The 24,932-nt window shown below is 38.1% G+C and overlaps 1 protein-coding gene across 1 annotated transcript in view; it reads right to left on the minus strand.

The window, feature by feature from the left end:
• Nucleotides 1-24,932, minus strand: part of TMC5 (transmembrane channel like 5) — a 104,128-nt gene that overhangs the window by 27,123 nt on the left and 52,073 nt on the right. The window contains exons 10-15 of the mRNA XM_056806305.1: nucleotides 23,169-23,417; nucleotides 18,358-18,509; nucleotides 16,038-16,182; nucleotides 13,543-13,698; nucleotides 6,155-6,306; nucleotides 2,332-2,410 (exon numbers count right to left, since the gene is read on the minus strand). Coding sequence (XP_056662283.1) covers nucleotides 2,332-2,410; nucleotides 6,155-6,306; nucleotides 13,543-13,698; nucleotides 16,038-16,182; nucleotides 18,358-18,509; nucleotides 23,169-23,417 — 933 coding nt within the window. The remainder of the gene's footprint in view (nucleotides 1-2,331; nucleotides 2,411-6,154; nucleotides 6,307-13,542; nucleotides 13,699-16,037; nucleotides 16,183-18,357; nucleotides 18,510-23,168; nucleotides 23,418-24,932) is intronic.

The following is a 24,932-nucleotide window of genomic DNA, read 5'->3' on the forward strand; positions in this document are numbered from 1 at the left end:
GCAAGGCAACCTGAGAGGACAGGCACTTATACATGAGGAATATATATATAGAAAAAGGCACTTCCTTAGGACCTGTTTTGAGAGCCTATGGCATATCTTTTGAAGAATCTTCAATCCTGGTAAATACCTTCCTTTAAGGTTGAATTAATTTTTTTTCTGTCCAAAAACTGTCAGGAGCAAAATCTGGTTTAAAAAAAGGGGGGGGGGGCAAGTGGAGTCTGTCAGGACTCAACCTGGCTTATGCCCTGGAAAAGAGGTGAGAAGCTATATCGAGTTTACTACTCCAGCAAACAGAATATGCTATGAGGCTAACACTGTTTTGACCCATATTCTTTGCATTTAGCCAGTTTGCCTTGGACACAGTTACTTCCTTGTGATTTCAGGCACTGGTTCTTTGTGCATTTCAGTATTCATTTTCCCTCTTGCTGACCCAAGTTTTCTCAAAACCAGACTGAGTCAGGACTATGTATTCTCAGATGACCATCATCTCACCCCCTCCCCTTCTTCACCCCTCCCACCCCCATTCTTGGGCAGAGGATCAAAATAAAGAAACATGTTTCTAGTCTTAAATGAAGCATTATTCTGCATTAATGAAACATCTCCTAGCAAGACTTAAAAAATAGGGGGCAGCTGTGTAGCTCAGTGAATTGAGAGTCAGGCCTAGAGATGGGAAGTCCTGGGTTCAAATCTGATCTCACAGATACTTCCCAGCTGTGTGACCCTGGGCAAATCACTTAACCCCCATTGCCTAGCCCTAACCACTCAATACACAGTATTGATTCCAAGACAGAAGGTAAAAGTTTATTTAAAAAAAAAAAAGACTTAAATAATTGTCCTAGAAGCAGTTCCAACCAAGCTCTAAAGATGTTTTTGACCATGGTTGTTTTGTTAGGGTGATCGTATAGCCTATCTTTCTATAGATTTATCTATGTCTGTTAATCTCTGTCTATTTGTGTCTGTCGGTCTGTTTGTCTATCCATCCATCCATCCATCCATCCATCTATCTATTAATCATCTACCTATCTCTGTTTCTATCTCTATCTCTGTCTCCATCTCTGTCTCTATCTATCTATCTATCTATCTATCTATCTATCTATCTATCTATCTATCTATAATCTCTGTATCTATCTGTGTCTGTTGGTCTGTCTGTCTATCCATCCATCCATCCATCCATCTATCTATTAATCATCTATCTATCTCTATTTCTATCTCTATCTCTGTCTCTGTCTATCTATCTATCTATCTATCTATCTATCTATCTATCTATCTATCTATCCATCTATCTATCTATCTATCTATCTATCTATCTATCCATCTATCTATCCATCCATCTATCTATCCATCCATCTATCTATCTATCTATCTATCTATCTATCTATCTATCTATCTATCTATCTATAATCTCTGTATCTATCTGTGTCTGTTGGTCTGTCTGTCTATCCATCCATCCATCCATCCATCTATCTATTAATCATCTATCTATCTCTATTTCTATCTCTATCTCTGTCTCTGTCTATCTATCTATCTATCTATCTATCTATCTATCTATCTATCTATCTATCTATCCATCTATCTATCTATCTATCTATCTATCTATCTATCCATCTATCTATCCATCCATCTATCTATCCATCCATCTATCTATCTATCTATCTATCTATCTATCTATCTATCTATCTATCTATCTATCATCTTTCTGTCCATCTATCTATCTATTTCTATTCACTTCACATTTTGAGATGAGGAAGAAGGCACTTGATAAACCAGTTTCAAGGACATGGTTCACTCTAGGGATCTTCCTAAATGACTTGGGGCTGATTATGTACTTGGTAAAATTATGCAAGTCCCTGAGCTCCCTCTCTTCCCTGAGATGGGACAAAATGCCCAGTTCATTAAAACCTCCTCCAGAAGACAGTGAAGGGGAATGAAACATGAAAGTCCAAACAATTGTGAGCAGATGTGGAAAGAATAGCATTTAATTAGTTAAGTAGTCAAAATAAATTTAGAGATTTATACGTAAATTATCTACTCTATCTTTAACTCTAGTTAGGGTAGATCATTGAAAATTGATGGTAATCAATTGAAAAAAGCCTAAACAAAAATAATTCCTTGAGTTGACTTGAAATGAAGACGATTAGAGGAAAGTAGAGAACAAAGTGCCCTTTCAATGGGGATGATCATCTTATCAGGGTTGTAGTTTAGGTGGCTGATCATAAAAGCATTAATAAATGCTTTTTAATTTATGTAAATGCTGGAAGACTCATTTCCTGCCTAGTCACCAAAGGCCTAAGATTAGAACACAAAATCAGGCAAGAGAGTTTAAAGTCTCACCTCTTTCTTGGAAATTGCCACAGCATTGAGCCAATAATAACAAAGAATCCCAATGATGGATATTTTCAGGAAAATATTCCTAAATTACAAAAGAGAAAACAATCATTTTTTTTGAAGTCTTAGTTCTAAAGCAGAAGAGGAAGGCAACTTGGATTAAGTGACAAAGTGCCCAGAGTCACACAATCAGGAAGTATCTAAAGCCATATTTGAACCCAGGACCTCCTGTCTGGCTCTGGCTCTCTATCCACTGAGCCACATAGCTCTTGGACTATTGACCCCACCAATTCAGGTGTTCTCTTTAATTATAAAATGTACACAATACCTTGCACATAGTGATTGCTTAATCATTGTTAGTTGACTATTAGCCTAAAACACATAATACACAGGACTCTCATCTTTCAACAAATAATATATTATAAATCTATAAAGTGGTATATAAAATCCGTCACAATAATTCTTTTGTGTTCTTTGGCTTAATTGTCTTATAGAAGCATTTTGCTTGGGTGTTACCATTTGTCTGCTGTGTTAAAATAAAACTGAAGAAATAATGTCCCTAATTGAAGGAATAATGTGGATAGATGGTGTTATCCACACTAGGGAACTGGTTTGGATACTTATTTGGCTGTTGATAAGTATCATAATTCCCTTTTGGTGAAAAGAAGCAAAGTTCACTTCCCTCCACTTGACCAGTGTGTATAAAAGCCTTGGAGACTATGTTATAAGAAAACAGTATCTATATTTATTAGAAATCGAGGTAGACTGTGAGGATTAAACAAAAGGATCCCCTGACTCTAATTTCTTATACCTCACCCAACCAATCTAGATGGATGCTTCTGTTCTTCCAGCTAGGCTACCAGCTCCCTGTTTCTAGCTACGTTTTCCCCCAAAGCTCACTAAACTACCTGGCTATAATCCTCAGTCTTTAGTTTAGTTGTTTCTCTAAGAAGTTGCCTCAAAAATTTACTAAGAGTGGTCTCAAGATGGCGGAGTCCACCCAAAGCTGGGTCTGACCCTGAGGTAAAAATCCCAGAGCCCAGCAGACAGGATCTTCTGATAAAACTTCAGACAAGTTGGTAAACGCAGGTATGACTAGATCTTCCTTAAGAAGCCCTCCAGTTTGAAAAGGAACCTCTGAACTTCCACACACAGGTTAAGGTAGGTGGCCCAGGAAAGCTCAGGAACAGGAAGTGGCACTTTCTCCTTTGAACTCCTTCTTCAGCTCTGTGCATTCTAGAATTCTCTCCAGGGTTCCTGGCTAGAGCCCAGCACTTTGGAGATAATTTCCAATCCTTTCAAACTTGCTCTTATCAAAATTCAACTCTCTATAATCCTATTCCTACATTACCAATAAAAATTTGTTGTCTTAAAAAAATAGGAAAAAAAAGAGAGTTCTGAGAACTTTGCAACCTTTCCAAATTGTTTTTGACCTAAGGGAGTTATTGAATGTTGGCAGACAGCTAATAGAGGAAGAACATGAAAGGAACCAAATCTTTGGGTCATGTTCATTATTTTCCCCAAGTATGCCAAATTTGAATGTTCCATTCTCCCACAATTCAAACAGAACAAAGGACACTGTGTGTACTTATGACCAGAACTAGTAATGTTAGGAAGCCAGCACTAACAAGACTGGGTAGTTTCTAATTCCCCTGTCCTTGGAGAAATGAAAGGGACAAGTAACTGGGTCTTATGGGGAAGAAAGGTTACACAATCCCATCAAAATGCCCAAAACAGTTTCAAGAAGATGTGGACTTAAGTTCAACATCTGACACTTAGTGGCTGTGACCCTCGGCAACTCAACCTCTCAGAGTTTGGGCAATTCTCTAACACTAACAACATATAAGTAGATATTGGTTTTAACTGATTGTAGGAACAATTAATACCTATAGGGCAGGCATAGTGGCTACAAAGCTGTTCCCAAAACCATAAAGATAGGAGTTCAAGTCCCACTTCTGACATTTATATTTCCTTATTAAGTATTCTTTATAATTTCTTATAAAATTATCATTTTTTAATTATTATACATCAGACAGCTATGTAACACAGTGGGTAGAGAGCCAGGCTTAGAGTCAGAAGGAACTGGGTTCAAATTTGGCCTCAGATCCTCCCCTAGCTGTATGACCCTGAGCAATTAACCCAAATTGCTTAGCTCTTACTACTCTTCTGCCTTAGAATTAATACTAAGACAGAAAGGGTTTAAAAAACAAAACAAGTTCCATATATCATGAAAATAACAGGTCTGGTAAAAAAAACGATGGAACAATTGTGAAACTTTTTTAAATTTTATATTTTATTATGTTCTTTTAAATTTTATTTTTAGTATCATGTAAGACACACTCCATATTGGTCATTGTTGTAAGAGCACTCTCATAGAAAAGCAAAACTCCAAAATGAAACCATAAATACACTGATGGGAAAGATAGGATGCTTTTGTCTGCATCCATCCAACTATAACAGTTCTTTCTCTGGCAGTGGATAGCATTCCCCGTCATAATCATGAAACTTTTATGGGCAAGAAGACAGGAGAAAAGTCCTGGAACTTCTTCATTTCCACTCTGATGATCAGTTCTTAAAAGCTGTGGTCTAGAGGGGTTTGTGCCTGATTCAAGGCAAATTAATCTTAGTGATACCTACAACTAGATTATAATAATAATAGCTCATCAAGGTCTCTCAGTGCCACCACTATTCTGTTACTCCCAGGAAACTCTTCATTTTTTTTTCTATTAGGAAGAAAGGGAAGAAGTACTTTAAAAAAAAAATACTTTCTGTCTTAGAATCAATACTAAATATTGGTTCCAAGGTAGTGGAATATCCTGTTTGCTCCTCACAACTCTGGGAGTTAGGTGCTATTATGATCACCATTTTATAGTCAAGGAAGCTGAAGCAGATAAAGGCTAAATGTCTTGCCCAGTTCATGTAAGTATTGAAGTTGGATTTGAATTCTGTTCTCTGGTCCTCCAGGACCAGCCTTCCATACTTCATCTAGAGATTTAACTCAGGTGTTTGGGTAGTTAACCTCTTTTGTACTGAAGAAGAGGCCAAATATCTCTATAGCCTGATGAATCTAAGCCAGTGATGCTGAACCTTTTAGAGATTAAGTATCCAAACTGCAACTCTCATGCCACATGTAAGCCTCCCACCTTACCCCAAATAGGGGAAGAAGGAAACGCTCCCATTGGGCTGCTGGGGAGAGGGACAGGTCGTGTGAGAAATGTCCTCAGGTGCCTGTGGAGATGGGGAGGAAGCAGTCCCCTTTAGCACATGTGCCATAGGTTCACCAACATTGGTCTAAGGACATACTGTAGAAAAGTAGGGTGGTAGTGGGATTCATTATGGTGTAGGGTTTTTTTTTAACTTTTAAATTATTTTTTAATTGATAGAAATAAAATTTTTAAAATCCCTTACCTTCCATCTTAGAACCAACACTATATATTGGTTCCAGTGGAGAAGAATGGCAAAGGCTAAGCAATTAGGGTTAAATGAATTGCCTAGGATCACACAGTTAGGAATCTGAGGCCAGAGTTGAACCCTGGCTCTCTATTCACTTAGCTGCCTCTGGCAATTGTTTTCTGACATTTTACAATTCAGATTCTCTCCTTCCTTCCTTTCCCTTCCCTTCCCTTCCTCTCCCAGACCAGAGGTAAATAGTCTGATATAGGTTATACTATTGCTTTTGGGCAATACATATAGGCTCTTTACTCCTTGTTCCTTCAAGAAAAGTAAGATTATAATGGATAATGGACCTGATATCCCATAATCCCTTCTTCCCCCTCTGCTTAATGTAAGCCACACTTTTAAGCAGGGAGGAAAGGAATTGTGGCATTACCTGGTAATGATAACGAAGACCTGATGTCGAGGAATTTCAAACTTTTCCACCAGTCCAAAAGAGGAGTAAAACAGTGGTACAAAGAGATTAATGCAGCACACAATAAAAGGTAGCAATAAAGTGGCTGTCTGGTTCTTGTGGTCTGTCAGAAACTGGAACCAGAGGAGAATGAGGAAGAAAATCAAGAAATGTTATGCAGAGATATATTTAGTTGAGTCTCATTATGGCAAAGCAACAAGAAAAGGCAGCCCAGTCAATCTTTTCAACCCCCTTTCTACCACCCAGTCTTTGACCTGGCTTAAGAAAGTCCCCCAGTAGAGAAATCCTAGGAAATAGCTAGCAAATGCCATTTGCTATACACAATTGCTCTAAGGTTTCCAAAGCTCTGAATTTATCTTCTCTCATTTGATTCTCATGACAACCTCAGGAGGTAGGAGCTCTGACTATTCTCAGTCTTACAGATGAGGAAACTGAGGCAAATATTAGACTTCCTTCTTTCTTCTTCCCACACCAGAGCTTCAAGGGAAGTATGGGGAGAAGAGAGAAGATTAGGAGGAGGAAACCTGGGGCTGGGGAAGTTGCCTTAGCCCCCAGAAAGATATGGATCATGGGACGCCTCACCACTAGGAGATGACTCCTGGGGTAGACCATCTAAGCATACCTGAACACACACTAGATACCCACTTACGATAATACTTAATGGAACAATTAATACCTAAAAGACCAGTAGAGTGGCTTGAAAGCTGGTTCTCCAACCAGAAACTGACATATCCTCACTACCTAGGAGACCTTAGACAAGTGCCCAAGGCAATTTTCAAAAATGTATGCCACTCAGATGCTGACCTGAATGGATAGAGATTGGATTCTTCACCTGGAGGTATTCACAGATCCAATCCCAATTTCACCTAATTCACATAGCTGTCCTCAGGATCAAAAAAGACAAAATCACTCTAAGAATCTTAAAAGTACTATAAATCATCAGTTATTAGAATTATTTCACTCTTAGCCTCTTTGTTGTATCCAATTCTTTGGCACCTCAATGGAGGGTTTTCTTGGCAAACATACTGGAGTGATTTGCCATTTCCGTCTCCAGCTTATTTTACAAATGGGAAAACTGAGGCAAACAGGGTTAAGTGATTTGTCCAGGGCCACATAACCTGTATTTGAGGCTGGGTTTGAACTCAATATGTGCTACAGCCTCTCAAGGTGACTTCTGCAAAAGTAGAAGTGCTCTTCTGGGTAAGTTGTATCTACTGTCGTATTGTCCCCAAAAATGGGATAGCTAAGAAAGGCTTAAGAGAAGGTATGCAGGGAGAGTAGGGATGGAGTCACCCTGCACAGGTCTTCCTGAAATTCTCACCTTATTCTGAGTTAGTGTAGCAAAAGCCACAAAAATATATGTGTGGGAGATTTTATCTTCAGGCAAGGATGCGAGTTGCTACAGTGATAGAGTAGTGAGCCTGGGGTCAGGGGAACTCACCTTCCTTAGTTCCATTTGGCCTCAGACATTTACTAGCTGTGTGACCCTGGTCAAGTCACTTAACCCTGTTTGCCTCAGTTTACTCATCTGTAAAATGAGGGCAAACCACTCCAATATCTTTGCCAAGAAAACCCCAAATGGGGTCATGACTGAACAACAACAACATCTTCACCCAGGACAACAAGATGGTGAAGTAGATAGAGTCCTGAGTCTGGAGTCAGCAAGACCTCAGTTCAAATCCCCTGGCTCAAATATTTATTAGTTGTGTGGCCCTGGGCAAATCACTTAACTTCTGTCTTCCTCAGTCTCCTCAACTGTAAAATGGGGTTCATAAAAGCACTTCTTAGAGTTGTTATGAGAAGCTAATAAGGTAATATTTATTAAAATGATTTAATATTTATAATAATAAAGTGCTCAGGACAATTGTGAAAAGCAAATAAGATAATATTTATTAAAATGAGATATTTATAATGATAAAGTGGTTATGATAGTTGTGAGAAGCAAATAGGGTAATTATTAAAATGAGATAATATTTATAATAATAAAGTGCTTAGGATAGTACCTGACACATTTTTTAGTCTTGCTGTGTCTGATTCATCAGCCTATGGATCAAAGATATCCATGGAGTTTTCTTGGCAAGGATACTTGGAGTGATTTGCCGTTTCCTTCTTCATTGGATCCAGTGGAACCCTTTTGTCAGAGGTTTAGTGACTTGCCCAAGGTCACATAGCTAGGAAGTGTGTGAGGCTAGATTTGAGCTCAGGTCTTCACATCCAGACCCAGTGCTCTTAACCACCGAGTCACAGCTGCCTGACACATAGTAGGCATTATTTAAATGCTTGTTTCCTTCCCCTCCCCTCTCTTCAAACATAGCCATGACTTACCAGTGGCCAGCTCCAATAATAGGATGAACAAGCTTCTCCTCTCTTTCTCTGACACTCTCACCCTTTACAGAGAATACCATTACAGAACATGTTTTCTTTCAGTCCAACTAAAGAATACTGTCAGCTTTCCTGTCACCACGTTCCCATAAAGCATAGGTTGTACAGTGAATGAGGAGATAGCTACAAAATCCATTTGTTTAGGCTAAAATGCAGATAACTGCTTAAAGCTCCCTATCCATGGAGTCCTTCTCCTCTGAGTAGAGTAGTTTGTAATAACAATAACACTTCTCTAATCTACTACTATCTACTACCGCAAAATAAAAAGTTAGAAACTCAACTAGCTGGAAATGACAGGCAGAGAATTTCATCTTTTTACCCTCAAGAAGCTATATCGCACAATGTTTTATGTTATTACGTGTGCAGTTGTTGAGAACACAGGCAGGTCTCATGAAATTAAACTGTTTCACACTAGAAATGAGTAAAAAAATGCTCAGGCCATTAAAAAAAAAAGGCTGTGTCTTAAAAAGCTACTAGATAGGATCTGAATGAATCAATTCCTAAAAACTCCTTACCTTCTTAAAAAAAAAAAAAAGCCTATCTTCCATTTTAGGATCAATATTGTATGTTGGTTCCAAGGCAGAAGAGCAGCAAGGGCTAGGCAATGGGGGTTACGTGACTTGTCCAGGATCACATAGCTAGGAAGTATCTAAAACAAGACGGAACTCAGGACTTCCCATCTCTAAGCCTGGCTCTCAATTCACTGAGCATTTAAGCTACTACTTCTCCCTTCACTCTATTCGTCTTCCTTTCACTGATATCTGAGGTTTTTTTTCTGATGAGACAAATTCCATGGCCATCCTTTTGGGCAATGGTGACATTTTTCAACCTTTCCCTTACTCAATGATTTAGGTAGGGGAGTTGAAATACGCCTTGCTCCCCATTGTCACTTCCATGTGTTTCCTCTTCCCTTCATCACTCAGTAAGCACAACTCCTTTGAGGTATACTCAGACCATATCTCGTTGGTTGTTTTCCTTCGTTCTCTAAGAGGACTGACTAATGGCATCACCAATGACATCACCACTTGCACCCACATTGGATTTAAGTGAGGCAGAGTTACATAAAGTTCTCAGTCTCACTTTTTCTTCCTGAATCATTAACGTTCAGTGCCAAGACAAAAGTCAAGGTGACTAGTGATGGCTTGGGATGCAGTGGATGACCTTGTGTCTTCAGTGTCTAACCAAGTTCTAAGCACTCCACAGTGCCCACTTCCACTGCCTTCATGGGTGTTGGAACAAATTGTTCTCATCTATCTATTCCACTGATGGAAATCTTCACAGGTGTGGAGCAGACACCCACTTAATTCACCATCAGGTCTGAGGTCCACTGGTTACCCTCAATGTGGTTTAGCCCGTCTTCTGAGACAGTTTATTTGGGTAAGTCATTTAACTTTTGCATGCTGACAAAAGGTTCCACTGGATCCAATGGAGAAGGAAAATGACAAATCCCTCCGAGTGGCCATAGTTAGTTGCTCAGTTGATTGAGAGCCAGATCTAGAGAGAGGAGGTCCTGGGAAATCTGGTTTTAGCCACTTCCTACCTGTGTGATCCTGGACAGGTCAGTTAATCCCCATTGCCTACATGCAGCAGCTTCTTGAAGCCATAGGTGAGAGTTGAGTGGCTGGTAGACACCAGAAGAGGAATGTAGTACTAAAAAGGGCTTTGCAAGCCCTCACACCAGAGATACTACTCTTCCCTATTGTGGAAGAGGCATGCATGCAGCAAGACAAGAAGCCGGAGATGGATCATCTGTCATTCAAATGAAGATTCCATCTGGAATATGACTGGGAAACAGTTGGGGGCAAGAGCCAACTGCTGAACTTGGCTGAAGGTCTTTGGCTGATGGTGGTGACTGAAGCAAGAAGCTGATTTTATCCCTGGGACTTGGGATAATCAAGTTGGAGGTGACCTGGATCATTTGAAGGCAGAAGAAGGACAATAGTCCATATATCTCTTTGACTTGCTCTGTTTCATGGTAGTGACTGAATTGCCATTTCTCTCAATATCCTCCAACCTAACACTCGTAGATAATAGGAAAAACCCTATCCCTCTTACCTCCATCCTCCACCCTTGTCCTGGCTTCCCCAAATAAACCTCTTGTTTGACAAAGAAGATTAAGAACTATTTCATTGAAACCTCACAGCTCACAGTTAGTGAGTTGAAGGAGACTGAAGAAGGGGGAAGGGAGGCTGAAAGGTTTCTGAAGAGGGAGGTACAAAAGGGAGGAGGTTAGGCAAAAAGAAGATAACTACATGATCCATTAGTTATCTAGTAGCCATCAAATATATCCTCAAAATATCATCTATTACACTATATAGCCCTTATGCCCAATCTATATCTACTACCCAATCAAAATCCTGGTAACTGTTGTCCACAGACCTCCAAGACATTCCCCTTCTTTCTTCAATGAGTTCAATGAAGTTCCTCTCATATTAGGTAACTTCAACATATATTAGTAATACTACTTCAATCCCCTAATTTAGGGGGCAGCTAGGTGGCTCAGTGAATAGAGAGCCAGACCTGGAGATGAGAGGTCCTGGGTTCTAATATGAATTGAATACTTCTGAGCTGTGTGACCCTGGGGTTAAGTCACTTAATGCCCATTGCCTAGCTCTTATTGTTCTTCTGCCTTGGAACCAATACTTAATATTGATGTTAAGAAGAAGGTAAGGGTTTACCAAACAAAACAAAACACCTACTTGATCCATCCACGATGAGCTCTCTCATCCCATAGCTCTCTTCCATTTTGTGGCCAAATTCCTTGAGAAGGATATCTACAATAGGTTTGTCCATTTCTGTTCTTACTCTCTTCAGGATGGCAAACATCATTCATCTAAACTGTTTCTCCAATATTGCCAAATCTAAAGGCTATCTTTCTTTACTATCTTTCATCCCTCATGTCCAACCTTTTGCCAAAGCTTGTCAATTTTACCTTTTCAACCTCTCATATATTCCCCCTTCTCTTCTTTGACATTTTCACCATGCTAATGCAAACCCTCATCACCTCAAGTATGAACTATTGCAATAGCCTGCTGGGTGGTTTTCCTGCCACAAGTCTCTCCTCATTCCAGTCTGTCCTCTCCACAGCTGCCAAAATGATCTTTCTTAAACTAGGAATATGAATGTATTACCACCCTACCCAACAGACCCCATCCAGTATTTCTCTATTACTTCCAGTATCAACTGTAAACCTTCTATTTGATGTTCAAAGCCCTTCATAACTTAGTCCCTTTTTACATCAACAACATGGAAACAGGCTCTGATCAAGGACACATGTAATACCCAGTGGAATTGCGCATCAGCTACAGGAAGGGTGGGGGGAAAGAACATAATTCTCGTAACCAAGGAATAGTGTTCTAAATTGACTAATTAAATAAAAATTTTCAAAAAACAAAACAAAACAATCCCTTTTTACCTTTCCAGTCTTGTTATACTGTACAATCTGCCTTAACCTTCCCACCCCCCTAAACATTCACTCCTTGCTGTTCCTTGAACATGACACTCTCTCAGCACCATCTTTTCTCTGACTCTCTCCCAGCCTAGAATGCTCTCCATCCTTATCTCCACTTCCTGGTTTCCTTAGCCTCCTACAAATCCCAGCTACAATCTCTCTTTTTATAGGAGTTTTTTCCAATTTCTATTAACACTAGTGCCTTCCCAGTGTTGATCAGTAAGGGGGAAATGGAAACTATGAAACTTTTTTTCTCCACAACCACAGTTCATCACCCGGAATGGAGGCAGCTCCAAGAACTTCTCATCTTCAGAAGTACAGGGGTCGGGGATAATCTTTAGTAATAATTGTAATCCTCTACATTGTGAGGGCTTTATACTTTCCGACATGGGTTCACATTCCCTAAAGACCACAGGGCCTTTCCAAATGACTGTCTTCTGAAACCTCCTGCATTTCACATCTCCCTGATTAGAATGTGAGCTCCTTAAGAGTAGGGTCTGTGTATCTTACTTTTCTATTCATATCCCCAATACTTAATGGAGCAATCATTATGTAGCAAACAGTTGATACTTTTTTCATTCATCCAATCATATTCTCTCTCTCAATCTCTCTTTCTAGTCTCTCTTTCCTTCTCCCTCTCCCTTTTTCCATTTCTCCCTCCTTCTCTCTCTCTCAATCTCTCTTTCTTAGTCTCCCCCTTCTGTCTCTCTGTCTCTCTGTCTCTGTCTCTCTCTCTCTCCCTCTCCCCCCCCCCATCTTCTCCCATGACCTCTCTTTCTCCTACTGGATCTTTACAACAATTCTTTAAATCTAGTAGGGCAGGTACTATTACTATTATTATTATTTTTTAAACCCTTACTTTCTGTCTTAGAATTGCAGAAGAGTAGTAAGAAATGGGCAGTTGGGGTCAAGTGATTTGCCCAAGGTCACATAATTAGGAAATGTTCAAGGCCAGATTGAACCTAGGACCTCATACCTCTAGGCCTGGCTGTCTATCCCCTGAGCCACCTACCTGCCCTGAGTTATTATCTTAATTAATTCCATTTGATTGGTTTGATTGGTCTGTTTTTGAGAGGGGGTCTGCCTATCTTAATCATGCTGGAAGTATAGCAGCTACTCATTGATTTACCCCATTGCTGATCCAAGAAAACTTTGACCCCTCTTTAGGCAGTCAGATGCCCTTCCCCCCTGCACTTTAAGAAGACCATCACATTTGTGTGGGGCTTAGCGTGGACACCCAGTTGACTTAGTCCACTGTAGCTCAGAACTCCTGAGCTCATACAGTCCCTCATTCTTGGTCCTGCTGTGAACAGGGATTACAGGTGTGTGCTACCATGCCCAGACCCATTATTCTCATTTTATACACCAGGAAACTGAAACCCAACAAAATTAAGAGACTTGCCAAAGCTCACTTAGCTAGATAGTAACAGAGTCAGGATTAGATCCTGAATGTCCTTCTCCCTAGCCTGGTACTCCTCCCCATAGCTTGTGGTGCCTTTTCCCTCTCAGGAGTTACCTTTAGGTTGTAAAAAGAGAGGTAATAAACAGCCACACAGCAGGCAATAGCTACTCCTGTGGAAACAATCCAGGCCCCCAGGTGGATGCCAAGATGATTCATTCTCTGCTTGAGAGGTGCGATCACATTCTCATGCCGGATTTCTGACAGAGTCTCCTGCAACCAGAAGGATTTTACAGGTGATCCCCTGATGCTTCTCTAATGTTAGCAGCAAGCACCACTCTCACCCTGCCCCCCAGAGACAAGGCATCCCCAAATCCAGAGGTAGGACGAGACACAGCAATGTTCTAGGAACCAGTAAACTAAGGGGTGTGTCAGATAGTGTGCCCATGGAATTAAAAAAAATATATTGGTAGAGGAAGAAAAAAAGATAATTATTTTTCAAAGACTTAAAAAATTTAAAGTAACTCAAAAAATCAATCTATCCATTGCAGTTCCTCTTCCCCCTCCCCATTAAATTTTAAAAATTTTATTTTATTTTTAAAAGCCTTCGTTCAGTCTTTGAATCAATACTAAGTATCAGTTGTAAGGACTAGGCAATTGGGATTAAATGACTTCCCCAGGGTCACATAATTAGGAAGTATCTGAGGTCAGATTTGAACCCAATACCTCCCATCTCCAAGCCTGGCTCTTCATTCAACCACATATCAGCCCCATTTCATTAAAGTTAGAAAAAAATTCCTTAATGTCTACATAGTTTGATAAAACAAATTCTCACAGAGCCATGCTGGAAAATGCATGCAAAAATAAATGAAAAAGATACTTGGGATAACTCTGATGACATAAGAAACAGAAAAATATAAAAAACCTATTTTAAAAATGAAATCACATTATGAAGCATGGAGCTTGAAGGTACTGTGCTAAGTGCTAAGAATAAAAAAAAGAAAAAACCAAGACAGGCCTCCTGATAGAGAGGTGATGGACAAAAATGGCAGAACAAAACACTCATTTTTAAACACAGCCAATGTGGTCTTTGGCTTGACTATGCATATGTTACAAGATTTTTTTCCCTGTCTTTTCTTTTTCCTTTTTTCCATTGGTGAAGATTAGGGTGGAGGAAGAGAAAGTACATTCTTGTTAATTAAAAATAAAGGGACTATAAAATAAAATAAGGGTTTGACTCCTTGTGTCCCTAGGGATCAAAACATTCCAGGGTCTTCTATCTTCCCTTCTCTCTCTAAACCCTGACATCCCCTGCCTCCGAATTTAATGAACAGGTAAGTAAGGCAGTTCTAAATGTAAAGTCTGAATCAAATGTGAAGATGCTACTGCTGCATTTCACTTTATAGAGCCAATATGTATACAGAATTTCACAATCTTTTTCTAAATCTCTTGTCTTAGTAGTTGGTTACCTCCTTTTATGAATAAGTTATTTTTCTTCTACAGTTTGGTTAGGCAGGTATGGATGTATTTGCTACCTGTTTTGTGGGAGAAGATGCATCTAAATTAGCATTATTTATATAGTTGAGCATTTGAGACCTTGCCAGAAAAGTGATACAGAATGTGAATTTTTATCTTCCTGATACCAAGAAAACGAATTGGCAGCTGTCTGAGCCTTAGCTACTATCATTCAAAGGCAGTGTAGAAAATTAATGGTGGTTTGGGTTTTTTTTTTTTTTGGGTACTTAAATGTCTTTTATTTGTACTAATATTTGCCACCAAATTACAGCACTTTTCATAGCTCAGAATAACAATATGACCTTGAAAACAGAGCAAACAGATTGCCAAAGCAAGAGTACATTAAGACCTATGGATACATTTTTCTTCCTTCTTTGGTGATCACTGCTCCTTGTTTTAGGTGGAAAGCCCACTAGTGTATTTATTTTTTGAATCAGCACATTGCCTCTATCCTGGACTGACTTCAGCTAGTCATAGGACTCCCTCTCCTAAAAAACATCTATTCAACAGCATTTTCAATTTTTTTAAAAAGGAAAAGACTTGGATCAAACCCAACCCCAAATGGATTCATGAAGTCATTTAGTTTGTGGCATCTGATAGTTGTCTACACTTGGAAAAGCAGATGAAGGTTTAAGACACATTCCCCACTCCCTAATGGCTGTATTCTACCTTGAAGAGGCCTTTAAAAAAAAGTAGGGAGAAATTAATGGTGTTTTAAACAAGAAATACTTAGTCACTTTGGTATAAATCAACCAAAAATTATAAGAATGGATCAGGATGGCTGTAAAAGTTATCAGCAAGGGGCAGGTAGCTGAGTAGCTCAGTAGATTGACAGCCAAGCCTAGAGATGGAAAATCCTGGGTTCAAATTTGACCTCAGACTCTTCCTAGCTACATGACCCTGGGCAAGTCATTTAAATCACATTGCCTAGCCTTTACCACTCTTCTATCTTGGAATCAAGAGACAGTACTGACTCTAAGATGGAAGGTAAAAGTTAAAAAAAAAAAGCTACTGGCAATTGAACAGCACCATGAACCAGCGTGTGACAGATGATAGATGGAATTAGGGAAGCTATATTTAGCAGGACTTCACTATACCTTGATCTCAGTGGTAAGGTTTCTTTGCTTTAGCTTCACAGCTTTCTCATTGGTGATGGTGAAGTCCCAGGAAAAGACAACCTTAGCAGTCCCTCTGGAGTAGATGTGCGGGTTAATGAAGTTATTCCGGAAAGAGCAAGCCATGCTATGAGAGGCAAAACCAAGAACACACTCAGTGCCATTTCACCCAAACTGCTGGAGATTGATTCAGTGGGAGGAAAAGGGTGTACACACGGAAAACAAAACCAAACAAAACACATCAATAAGGCTAAGGAAAAGTGAAGAAGTTCCTCATCACAGCAATACAAAGAATGTGGGACAATTCTGGGGACTTTTGACAAAGGATGCCACTTCCAATAAAGAAATATTGGAGTCAATGTTCAATATTTCTACTGCATAAGTTTATTTATAATTTTATTTGGGGATTTCGTTTTTATACGAGTATTCTCTTACAATAAAGACCAAATGGAAGCATGATTTGTGCGATAATACGTGTAAAATCCAGATCAAATTGCTTACCATCTCTGAGAGGGGGGGAGGGAAGAGGAGAGAGGGAGACAATTTGAATCTTATAATTTTGGAAAACATATATTGAAAATTGTGATTACCTGCAATTGGGAAAATAATATATCTTTGAGAAAAAATCTCAAGTATGAGGAAATGACTTACCAAGGGGGGAGGGAAGTGAGCCTTGCTCACTTGGAACTATCCCCAAAGGGCTTTAAAATTGTGTGTCCCTTTTTAATCAGCAGGACCACTACTAGGTCTGTATTACAAAGAGACTTTTTAAAAAGGGGGAGGAAGGACTGAATTGTAGAAAAATATTTATAGCAGACCTTTTTGTGGTAGCAAAGAATTGGAAACTGAGGGGATGCCCATCAAGTGGGGAACTGATCAAGTTGTGACATATAGTTACAATGGAATACTACTGTGCTATAAGAAATGATGAAGGGGGGTTGCAGCTGGGTAGCTCAGTGGATTGAGAGTCAGGCCCAGAGATGGGAGGCCCTGGGTTAAAATCTGGCCTCAGACACTTCCTAGCTGTGTGACCCTGGGCAAGTCACTTTACCCCCATTGCCTAGCCCTTACCATTCTTCTGCCTTGGAGCCAATACACAATATTGATTCCAAGACAGAAGGTAAGGGTTTAAAAAAGAAACAATGAAGGGGATGGTTCCAAAAAAACCTGGAAAGATGTTTGAACTGATGTAAAGTGAAGTGAGCAGAACTAGAACACTGCACAAAGTAATAGCAATGCTGTAGCAAGAATGCACTGTGAAAGACAGCTGACTATTCTAGTCAATAAAATGATCCACAACAATTCCAAAGGACTCATGATAAAAACAAACAAACAAACAAAAAAAAAACACCACTAATTCAAAGTGGAGAATTGAGACTCTGAGTAAGGACTGCAGAATATTTTCTTTTGTTTTAGTTATTTTTCGGACTTTATGGTTTGTTTGTTTGTTTTTTTGGCAACATAGCTAATGAGGAGATGTGTTTTTCCTGGCTTTAGATGCATAATGAGTATTATATTTCTTTCCTTCCTACTGGATAGGGGAGGGCTGGTGGAAAGGACAGAATATGGAACTAAAAATAAAAAGGAAAAACTAAGAAGAAAAACCAAGCAGTGAAACTTCATAGGCAAATAAGTAGAATAAGAAACACTTTGGGAGCAGGTAGATGGCTCAATGGCTAGCATGCCAGCCTTAGAGACAGGAGGTCTCAGATTCAAATATAGCCTCAGACATTTTCTAGCTATATGACCCTGGGCAAGTCATAGTACCCCAATTGCCTAGTCCTTAATGCTCTTCTGCCTTAGAACCCAATTAGTATCAACTTTAAGGGTTTAAAGAGAAGGGTTTAAAATTTTAAAAGAAACACTTTAAAAGTGACCAATAATGGGAACTTATTTGGCTTGACTAAGTTTATGTGATGCAAAGGTTCTACAGTTCTTTCTTACTATTTTTTTCTTTTCCATATTATAGCAGGAAGTGGAATTTTAAAAATCCTTTGAAAACTCTTGGTTAGTTTTGCTGTACTGATTTTTTTTCTTTTAAAAGTATTTGTTTTAATATTTTAAAGTAGGAGAAGATGTAGGGGGGATATATTAAAGATGAGTAAAATGTATTAAAGTAATAACAAGATGTGAAAAGCTGTGAAGCCTTTTATTTTTTTTACTCTGAACCTTTTTATTTTAAGTTCTAGGCTACTGAAAGTGTCATAGCACACATCTTGGACAACCTATTTAATGATGAACGGCTGGATTTTGTCCAAGTGTGAGAGGAAGCTTTGAACATAAAGATACAGACACTCCATACCTATAGAGTAAGCAAAAGAAGCAGATGACCAAGTACAGTCCAATGGTGAAAATATATGCCAGTTGCATGTTGTAAGAACTGCTGATTCCTTTACGCATGATAGTTGAATTGGTATAAAAGCCATAGTACAATACTGTTTGTTGAAAATAACCCTGAAATGAAAGAAAAGAATCTCAAAATGGTCCAGTGAACTCTGAGATAAATCACTTCTCTGGAGAGTAAACAAGTAAACCGAATAGTTTGAATCAGTTACTTTTCAAATGTGCAGGAAATTGGGCAACTGAATTTTTTTCAAAATCCAGGCTTCTTCCAAATCTAGAGAAACTTTTGTCATTATACGACCTTGGTTAGAAAGGAATCCAGTCATCTCTGGAAAATAACAGTCATTATCTGGGAGATAAAAACCCATAGACCTGTAATGGCGAGCAAACCTTAGAAACTTGATCTTCCCCTGAACTCAGCCCACAAGAAGAAAATGGCAAAGTCAAATCTAATCAAGTTAAGCCAAACTCCCCTTAAACCATGATCTCCTTGAGATCAGTGCCTGTTTTTTGCCTTTTGTTTCCTCCCCAGAATTTAGCGCAGTGTCTGGCATACAGTAGGCACTTCATGAATGCATGTTGGCTTAACCTGACTAAGGACTAAGTTAGAGAATAAGCTAAGAAATTCTTCCCTAACCAGTGTGGAGTGCAGTGGACTTTCATTTGGTTCTTATTTAGTTACAAAGTTCTGGCCTCAAACCCTTCCCAGCTGGGTGACCATGAGCAAGTCACTTAACACCCATTGCCTAGCCCTTACTGCTTTTCTGCCTTAGAACCAATACACGGTATCAATTCTAAGATGGAAAGTAAGGGTTTAAAAAAAAAACCCAAACCTTCCTAATTACTCGTAACTTATCCCAGCACATCTGTATTAAGCCTGGGACTTGCTTTTTAAAATTGACTATGTTGAACAACTAGAAGCTAATAATTTCACAAGACATCAAGACTTTATAAAACAAAATCAAAAGAATGAAAAAATAGAGAAAATCTGAAACACCTTATTGGAAAAATGACAGACCTGGAAAATAGGTCCAGGAGAGACAATTTAAGAATTATTGGACTACCTGAAGGTCACAACAAGAAAAAAAAAAAAGCCTTGACATCATGCTACAGGAAATTATTCAAGAGAACTGCCCTGACATCCTTGAACAAGAGGGTAAAATAGAGATTGAAAGAATCTACATATCACCTCCTGCATTAAATCCCCAATTGACAATTCCCAGGAATATGATAGCCAAGTTCAAGAGTTCCCAGACAAAGGAGAAAATACAACTAGAAAGAAACAATTTCAATATCAAGGAGCCCCAGTTAAGATTATACAAGATCTGGCAGCCTCCACACTACAGGATCACAAGGCTTGGAATATGATATCCAGGAAGGCAAGGGAATGGGGTCTACAATCAAGAATCAACTACTCAGCAAAACTGATGGAAAGTATGGCCATTTAATAAAATAGAAGACTTCCAAGTATTCCTGAAGAAAAGACCAGACTTGAACAGAAAATTTGAGACCCAAATACAAAATCCAAGCATGAAAAGGTAAATAAAAAAGAGGAAAATTTAATGGCTTCAATAAGGATAAAGGGCTTATATTCCTATATGGAATGATGGTATATTTAGCTCTTAAAAATTGTTATAATTGTCATACTTAAAATGGGGCAAAATATATCACATAAAGAAGCCAGGGGTGGGTGGGTTGGAAACCAATACAATGGGAAGGGAGAAAGAGGTTGGTGATAGGTAACACTTAAACCATACTCTCTTTGGAATTGGAAAAGAAAGAGAACAGCCAGATTCATTAGGTTATAGAATTATATTGCACCTTATAGAAAAGTAGAAGGAGAATAAAAAACAGGGTGGCAGGGAGAGGAGAAATGCAAGGGAAGGAGAAGCTGGGGTGTGTATGTCCAAAAAGCTCCTATAGTAAGAGGGAAGTACAAAAGGAGGATGGGATAAGGGGAGCAATATAATGGGAGAGGAAATGGGGGAGACTAATTAAAAGCAAAACACTGGATGGAAGGGAAAGAAAAGAAGGAATAAGGTTACATTTAAAGAAGGAAGTTAAAATGGAGGGGAATACACAGATAGTAATCATAACTATAAATGTGAATGGGATGAGCTCACTCATAAAACTCAAGTGGATAACAGAGTGGATTAAACACAAGAATCCAAGTATATGTTGTCAATAAGAAACACACATGAGGCAGATAGACACACAGGATAAAAGTAAGAGGCTGGAGCAGAATCTATTGGGCTGCAACTAAGACAAAGAAGGCAAGAGTAGCAATCATGATCTAAGACAAAGTTAAAGGGAAAATATATTCAATTAAAAGAAACAAGGAAGGGAACTACATCTTGATAAAAGTTTACATAAACAATGAAGAAATATCAGTACTTGACATATATGCACCAAATGCTACAGCTTATCAGATTTTTAAAGCAGAAATTGAAGGAGTTCTAGGAGGAAATAGATAGTAAAACCATACTAGTGGGGGACTTCAACCTCCCCCTATCAGAACTAGACAAATTGAATGAAAAAATATAAAAGAAGTAGGGGCAGTGAATGAAATGTTAGAAAAATTAGAGCTTAATAGATGTTTGGAGAAAACTGAATAGATATAAAAAGGAATATACTTTCCTTTCTGTAACACATGGTATATATACAAAGATTAACCAGGTACTATGGCATAAAAACAAAGCAAACAAAGGTAGAAAAGCAGAAATATTAAATACAACTTTCTCATATCATAATGTGATAAAAATAATAATTAATAAGGGTTCATGGAGAAGCAAATTTAAAAGCAATTGGAAATTAAATAATTAAATAATCTGGTTCTTTGAAACTGATGGGTCAAAGAACAAATCAAAGAAACAATTACTGATTTCAGTGAAAAGAATGATAATGAGGAGACAATATATCAAAATGTATGGGAATCAGCCAAAGCAGTACACAGGGGAAAATTTATATCCTTGAGTGCCTATTTCAACAAAATAGAAAGAAAGGAGTTTAATGAATTGGGCATGCAAATTTAAAAAACTAGAAAAAGAACAAATTAAAAAACCCAGATTAAAAACTAATTGAAAATCATTAAAATTAAAGGAGAAATTAATAAAATTGAAAATAAAAGAACCATTGAACTAAAAAATAAGACTAGGAACTTGTTCTTTGAAAAAAAAACTAAAATAGATAAAGTTCTGGTTAACCTAATTTAAAAAAAAAAGAAGAGAATCAAAGTAACAGTATCAGAAATGAAAAGGGCAATATCACCTCCAAGGAAGAGGAAATTAGGGAATTAATAAGAGCTATTTTTCCCAATTATATGGCAAGAAATATGACAATATAGATCAAATGGATGGATATTTAAAAAAATATATAAATTGCCCAGATTAACAAAAGAGGAAAAAAAATATTTAAATAAACCCATATCAGAAAAATAAATTGAACAAGCCATCAAAGAACTCCTTAAGAAAAAAATCCCCAGGGCCAGATAGATTAACAAGTTAATTGTTTATCAAAATTGAAAGAACAACTAATTCCAATATTATACAAACTATTTGACAAATAAGCAAAGTAAGTTTTATCAAATTCCTTTTATGACACAAACATGGTACTGATTCTCAAGCCAGGGATACCAAAGACAGAGAAAGAAAACTAGACCTATCTCCCTAATGAAGGTATATGCAAAAATCTTAAATAATAGGCAATAAGGAAACTAAACTATCACTCTTTGCAGACAATATGATGGTATTCTTAAAGAATCCTAGAAAATCAACTAAAAAGCTAGTGGAAATAATTAACAACTTTAGCAAAGTTTCAGGGTACAAAATAAACCCACATAAATAATCAGCATTTCTCTATTTCCAACAAAACTCAACAGCAAGAGTTAGAAAGAGAAACTCCATTTTAAATCATTCTAGACAATATAAAATATTTGTGAATCTATTTGCCAAGACAAACACAAGAACTATATGAACACAACTACAAGACACTTTCCACACAATTAAAATTAGATCTAAATAATTGGAAAAACATTAATTGCTCATTGGTAGGATGAGCTAATATAATAAAAATGACAATTCTACCCAAAGTAATTTACATATTCAGTGCCATAACTATCAAACTCCTAAGAAACTTTTTTATAGAATTAGAAAAAAACTATAACAAAGTTCATCTGGAAGAACAAAAGATCAAGGATATCCAGAGAAATAATGAAAAAAAAAATGTGAAGGAAGGTGGCCTAGTAGTACCAGATATTAAACTTTACTATAAAACAGTGGTCATTAAAATTGACTCTATGATTTCCATGTTTTAGTCTAACCTTAGATTTTGTTGTTCAATCATTTTGGTTGTGTCCAGTGATTCTTGACCTCATTTAGGGTTTTCTTGGCAAAGATACTGGAGTGGTTTGCAATTTCCTTCTCTAGCTCATTTGACAGCCAAGGAAACCAAGGCAAACAGGGTTAATTAAGTGACTTGCCCAGGGTCCTCCAGCTAGAAAGTATCTTCCTGACTCCAGTCTGGGCACTTCATCCACTGTGCCACTTATTTGTCCTTAACCTTGAGTTAGCCAAAACCAACCAGAAGTCATATTCTCTACTCTTCTTCATGTGCATTTTGCTGGGGAGTTACCCAGTCGTTTCATCCAGAATCAGAAATGACCCATCCCATTTGTTTGGGTTTAGGTTCACAAGACAAAAATGTATAATGCATAGATTTGACTGCCCTGCCAAACTCAACAGCTTGGAAATCAGAATGCTGACAAATACGTACTGCTCCAGTGAGAAGCTCCAGACTGTTGAAGGAAAGATTGTTTGGTTTTGACTCCATGAGCTGAGGGATGGTGATGAAGCTAAAGTTCACGATAAATGAGAGAATGTTAAACTTAAGGAGCCACGTCAGAAAACTGAAGTATGAGAGAACGCTTGTTCCAAATTTGCCACCAATGATCTTCAGGGTCCTCTGCCACACCTGCATCGATTGGAAAAATTCCGACACTGTGCCTCTAAAACGCCGAAAATGCTAGAATGAAAAAAAAAGGCAAAAAAGAGAGAAAAGCACGTGATAAAATAGCCAGATAATGATTTATCTAGAAGAGAATTAGGGGTTTGGTAGACTATATGCTCGACATGGGTCAACACTGATATATAGTGGTCCGAAAAGTTAACGTGATCCTGGGCTTCATTGAAAGAGAAGCCCAAGAGATAAAACTTGGCAGGCGATAATCCACCATGCTTTCTGCTCCAAGGAGACCAGAATACTGATTCTGTCACCTAATACTTATCTGATTTTGGACAAGCCTCTGTGGGTCTCAGGTTCTTCATCTACAGAATGAGATTTGGACTCAATGATTTGTAAGGGCCCTTCTTAATTCAAATCATATGATTTCTAAAGTCTTTTCAAGTTCTGTGATTTTTAGGGTTCAAGTTACATCTCTGAAATGATGTTCAAGTCTCAGTTCTTCCACTTACCGTTTTTGTGTGACTTTAAACAAGTCATAATTTATCTGGGGCTCAGCTTCCTGCTCTTTAAACTGGGAATAATAATAGCCTTTTGGAACCCTCCCTTACAGGGATAGTTTGGGGAACAAATGAGGTATCTTATGTGAAGGTTCTTTGTAAAAACAAAGCACAGGGTTATGTCGTTAGCTATGTACAATAAAAGCCTGCCGAATAGCCTACAGTACTGTACCCTAATAGCAATGGTGTAAATACATTATAAATCATAGCAAAATAACTTCTGCTTTCAATGACCCGTTTCTCAACACTGTTCCTCTAACTCCAGTTTTTAGGCTAGAAAATATGGAGCTGTGGAGAGGTGGTAAATTCTTAATAATGATGATACCACTACTAGTAGTAATAATAACAAGCATTTCTACAGTGTCTCATTGAGGGTGTAAATTCTTGACAATGATAATGATAATAATAGATAACATTTACATAGTGCTTCCTATGTGTCCAGCACTCTGCTAAATGCTTCATGATTATTATATCATTTGATCCCCACAACAACTTTGGGAGGGAGGTGCTAATATTATCCCCATTTTGTAGATGAAGAAATGGAGGCAAGTAGAAGTTAAGTGACTTGCCCAAGGTTATACAGCTAGTAAGTGTCTGAAGCTGGATTTGAACATGGGTCTTTCTGACTCAAGGCTCAGACCTTTATTCACTGTGCAACCTTGTTGCCCCATTAAATTCTTAGTCAGTCATAATTTAGAGGAAATGATGAGAAACAAAATACAAAAATTCAATTTCATAATTAAAATAACTTTTCATTTGAAATAAATAAATTCAACCTTTAGGGAGATATTGATGTTCTAAACCACTCATGTTTTCCTAGTTTATATATCCTAATTTCTATGCTCCTAAATTGGAAAATAATGGATTTATGTCACCAGGCAACATTATGTAATTACAATGAGCTTTACAGAGAATCTCATGTACATCATTTCATTTGATCTTCTCTGATAAATCTGACTTGAGTCATATGATCAGTAGATACTAATACTGATACTATAGATGTTATCCTCCCATTGGG

This window comes from Monodelphis domestica, chromosome 7, assembly GCF_027887165.1.
Source record: "Monodelphis domestica isolate mMonDom1 chromosome 7, mMonDom1.pri, whole genome shotgun sequence".
NCBI lineage: Eukaryota > Metazoa > Chordata > Mammalia > Didelphimorphia > Didelphidae > Monodelphis > Monodelphis domestica.